The sequence below is a fragment of the Octopus bimaculoides genome, chromosome 20 (assembly GCF_001194135.2).
Source record: "Octopus bimaculoides isolate UCB-OBI-ISO-001 chromosome 20, ASM119413v2, whole genome shotgun sequence".
Classification (NCBI taxonomy): domain Eukaryota; kingdom Metazoa; phylum Mollusca; class Cephalopoda; order Octopoda; family Octopodidae; genus Octopus; species Octopus bimaculoides.
The window spans coordinates 17,041,934-17,046,270 of NC_069000.1; the positions used below are offsets into that span (position 1 = coordinate 17,041,934).

The following is a 4,337-nucleotide window of genomic DNA, read 5'->3' on the forward strand; positions in this document are numbered from 1 at the left end:
ATGATGATGATGATGATGATGATATGCACATATGTACAGATAAAGATAAAAATGTATTAGCATTTTAAGATCAATTTTTAATCAGTTTTTTTTATTTGTCTACAAAGAAACTATGTTGATAAAATACATAATTCATTTATGAACACAGTGTAATCTGTATATATAGGCAGCAGACTGTATTGTTTATACCAAGGACATATTGCTGACTATACAGTAGACAATGTCTCAATATGAGAAGAGACAGCTGAACCTGATGTAGGCATTGTTGGGTAAAGAAGGAAATGCTGAGGAGTAGCAGAGTAGGCAATGTTACAAAATAAGAAAGACATAGTTCAACATGTAGACAGTGTTTCAATGTAAAGGGATACTGTTGAATTTCCCATCTTGGTGAAGGTGTTTCAATTTAAGCAGGCACTGCTACCAAGACACTGTTGAGTTGAGCCAGTGTCTTGATGGTAGTGTTTCAATTTACATGAACATTGCTAATTCTAAGATAGACTCTCTCTAAAAATAAAAAATAAAAAAATAGAGAGGTTCATGTAGACAGTTACTACGAAACATGAAACAGTGTAAGCTGTAGAATAACATCAGACTACAGGCAAATGCTTTATGGACAGAACATACAATAAACAACTTGTGTGTGAGAGTGTGTGTAGAGAGAAATATACATTCATAGATATAAATCAATAATATATATATGAGAGAGAGAGAGTAGAGAAAGAGAGAGATTTGTATACAGGTATATATATATATATATATATATATATATATATATATATAGGTGTGTGTTTATTGGTGAAGAAGTGAAGCTCCTTATCATGAATCAGTTGGGAATGTCTTTTGTTGTAATTGTTAAATAAAAACCAGTTTTTATTGGACACTGAAGAGAGAACTACTCAAAAGTAGTTAGAAAGCCAATCAAGCCACTGAATCAAATGATACTTGCTGTAGAAATTTAATTGGCTTTCTCACATTTAAAAGTGAAATATAATTATTAATTGCTGTGTAAACTTTTCTGTTTTTAATGTTAAATGTAAAATAATTTATAAAGCTTATTTGCCATAATGAGAATTTTAAAAAATGTACATGAGTATCTTTATTTATCTGGGTAGATACACAGAAATATGAATATATATACACATGTGTAAATAAAACGTGTGAATGTAATAATGTATTTGCATGCATGTTCCTTCTCTATCTTCTGCTGTTTAGCCTCTACTCTTTATACCATCAGCCCCTTTCACTCCCTGCATTACTACAACCCATCGCGATAACTATTTATTGAGGTTTGATGTATTGTACCTATCTGCCTTCTTGTCCCTTTTCCTATTATACCTTGACCACATTATCTTAACTGTATCTGTTCTTGTGTTTAAGCTAAGTTTATTTATCGTTCTATCTGACATGTTTATTGTCCTTCACCACCTCAATTCCTTGGTTTCCCACTCTCTTATACCAGTCCTCTTACTTGGAAAACACTCTCCCCACCAAATCTAATCCCATAACTTCAATTCACACTCAAACAAACAGCCAAAGCAATAAAATGTTATCTTCTATAAGCCTCACAGAAAATAAACTTCACTTATCTTCTGCTCCTCATATTCAATGATTTTTAAGCTTACACAGACCATCACCAGTTTCCCTGGGTTACAGATTTTACCCAAAAATTAATATATTAATGAAGCAACACTGATTGGCTAAATTCAGAATTTTCTTATACAAAAGCTTTGATTAATTTTTTTCGTAACCTAGGGAACCAACTTTAAAAATTTTAATAACGTGTCCTAGCTGTTAAAAATTTGGGAGCACACCATAATGTACATAAGACAGATGCTAATATAAAAACAGACAGTAACAAGTAACTAGTAATGATGAAGGAATTCTATCAACTACCTGACATTCAAGATATCAGGGTGGAAAGACAAGTTGGAAGAAACACAATGAAATGAGCAAAATGTCGTGAAGGTGGACAAGATGAGAAACAGAAGATGAGCGCTGATGAAACTCAATGCAAAACCTCATCACACGGTGGCAGGACAGATGTTTAACATTTCAGTAAGACAGTCACAACGTTGTAGAAGGCCCTGAAAAATGGAAAAAGAAAGCAATCAATCATAAATAAACAATAACAGTTTATCAAGGATTTATATATATATATATATATATATATATATATATATATATATATACACATATATATATATATATATATATACATATATACATATATATCTGTAAAAATATGTGACACTTATTCGGATAACTGAAGAGATGTTGGCGTGGGTTCTCACCCCGGCATCCAAAACTCTGAGTTTTATCATGGCTACCGAATAAGTGTCATATTTTTACAGATAAATTCCTCTATTTACATATCAAAGTCTCTTTCTTTTTTTTCTTGTCCTTTCTATCAATATATATATATATATATATATATAATGTGTAATTCCCTTTATAAGATAGTAGGGTTTGAGCTGAGAGAAATTTGGTTTATTTCAAGCAGTTGATTAGTTCAATCATTGCAAAATGGACATTGTTCAACATACAATTAGCCAAAGTAAACATTACTATCAAACAAACCACTCAATTAAAGAGACTTTCTTCACAAATACACAAATTTATGTCTCTGGATAGAATACAAGTCAATAGGTAAATTTCCTCACTGATACAGTACCTATAACTGAAGTAATGTAAAACCAAATGTTCTGCATAATGGCAATCCTGCAGCAGATTTGAACTCAAAATTGGTGAGCTCATCATCAGTCCAATAATTTATCCACTCAGCTTTCCACACACACGCAATTTATATCTCTATTGATTGATCAACCAACCAACTGGCCGACCAAAAGACAACAGACTGACCAACAGACAGATACACATACACGTACACACATTATTTCACAGAGGAGGTGAAATAAGAAAGGAACAGGAATATTCTTTACTGAAATTTTTAACAGATATCATTCCATTACTTTTGAATCAGTCTTATTACAATGCTCAACTCTGAGTAACAGCCATGCCCTGTATAGTTATGGGCTGCCTTTTGGCAAGGCATAGCACCTGTTCAGCCACCCTGCCAGAGATACAGCAAAGTCATGGGACTGCAGCATGGTGGATTGTGAAGAGGTAGCAGAAAAGCTCAACTGAACCAAAGATGCTTCTTAAATTGATGCTGAGTGGAGGAAACTTAGAAAATCAACAGTTAGGATCAGCAAGCTCTATCAAGAAAGTGTGGAGGCGCAATGGCCCAGTGGTTAGGGCAGCGGACTCGCGGTCATAGGATCGCGATTTCGATCCCCAGACCAGGCGTTGTGAGTGTTTATTGAACAAAAACACATTTAAAGCTCCACGAGGCTCCGGCAGGGGATGGTGGCGAACCCTGCTGTACTCTTTCACCACAACTTTATCTCACTCTTTCTTCCTGTTTCTGTTGTACCTGTAATTCAAAGGGTCAGCCTTGTCACACTGTGTCACGCTGAATCTCCCCGTGTCTGTGGAGTGCTCAGCCACTTGCACATTAATTTCACGAGCAGGCTGTTCCGTTGATCGGATCAACTGGAACCCTCGACGTCGTAAGCGACGGAGTACCAACAACAACTCAAGAAAGTAACTGCAATGTATCTAAGGTTGTGTAATCAGTTAATGAAAGACTCACTATCACTAAAGTTCCCGATTCAAATTCATAATAATGAAATTTCCATTATGAACAGCTTCTTTCAAGGAATTAATGCAGGATGAGTTGAAATAATGATGATGACCAATAAAGTTTCTTGTGTGTTCCATTTTCCATCTCTATTATTTGTTTTATACTCAATGTGCACTGAGGAGTTCCTGAGGTAGATCCAGCGACAATTGTGTAATCACTTTAGAGGACACCAGGTAGCCATAGACAGTGAACGTGCTTTATCAGCCTACAACTAGGAACACACCCAACAGTTAAGTATTAACTTATACAAATATGTATATATAAACACACACACACAAACGTGTATGTTTGTGTGTGTATATATATATTACATATATATCATCATCATCATCATCATCATCGTTTAACGTCCGCTTTCCATGCTAGCATGGGTTGGACGATTTGACTGAGGACTGGTGCAACCGGATGGCTACACCAGGCTCCAATCTAATTTGGCAGAGTTTCTACAGCTGGATGCCCTTCTTAACGCCAACCACTCAGAGAGTGTAGTGGGTGCTTTTACGTGTCACCCGCACGAAAACGGCCACGCTTGAAATGGTGTCTTTTATGTGCCACCCGCACAAGAGCCAGTCCAGGGGCACTGGCAACGATCTCGCTCGAAAACCCTACAAGGCCAGTCAGGCGGTACTGGCAA

General features: G+C 35.9%; 1 protein-coding gene across 1 annotated transcript in view; it reads right to left on the reverse strand.

Annotated features, from left to right (window-relative positions):
- Positions 1–56: 56 nt before the first annotated feature.
- LOC106871898 (uncharacterized) overlaps positions 57–4,337 on the reverse strand; it is a 21,275-nt gene continuing 16,994 nt past the window's right edge. Inside the window, exon 5 of the mRNA XM_014918651.2 lies at positions 57–2,084. Within this exon, the coding sequence (XP_014774137.1) occupies positions 2,022–2,084 (63 nt within the window). The 3' untranslated portion in view covers positions 57–2,021. The remainder of the gene's footprint in view (positions 2,085–4,337) is intronic.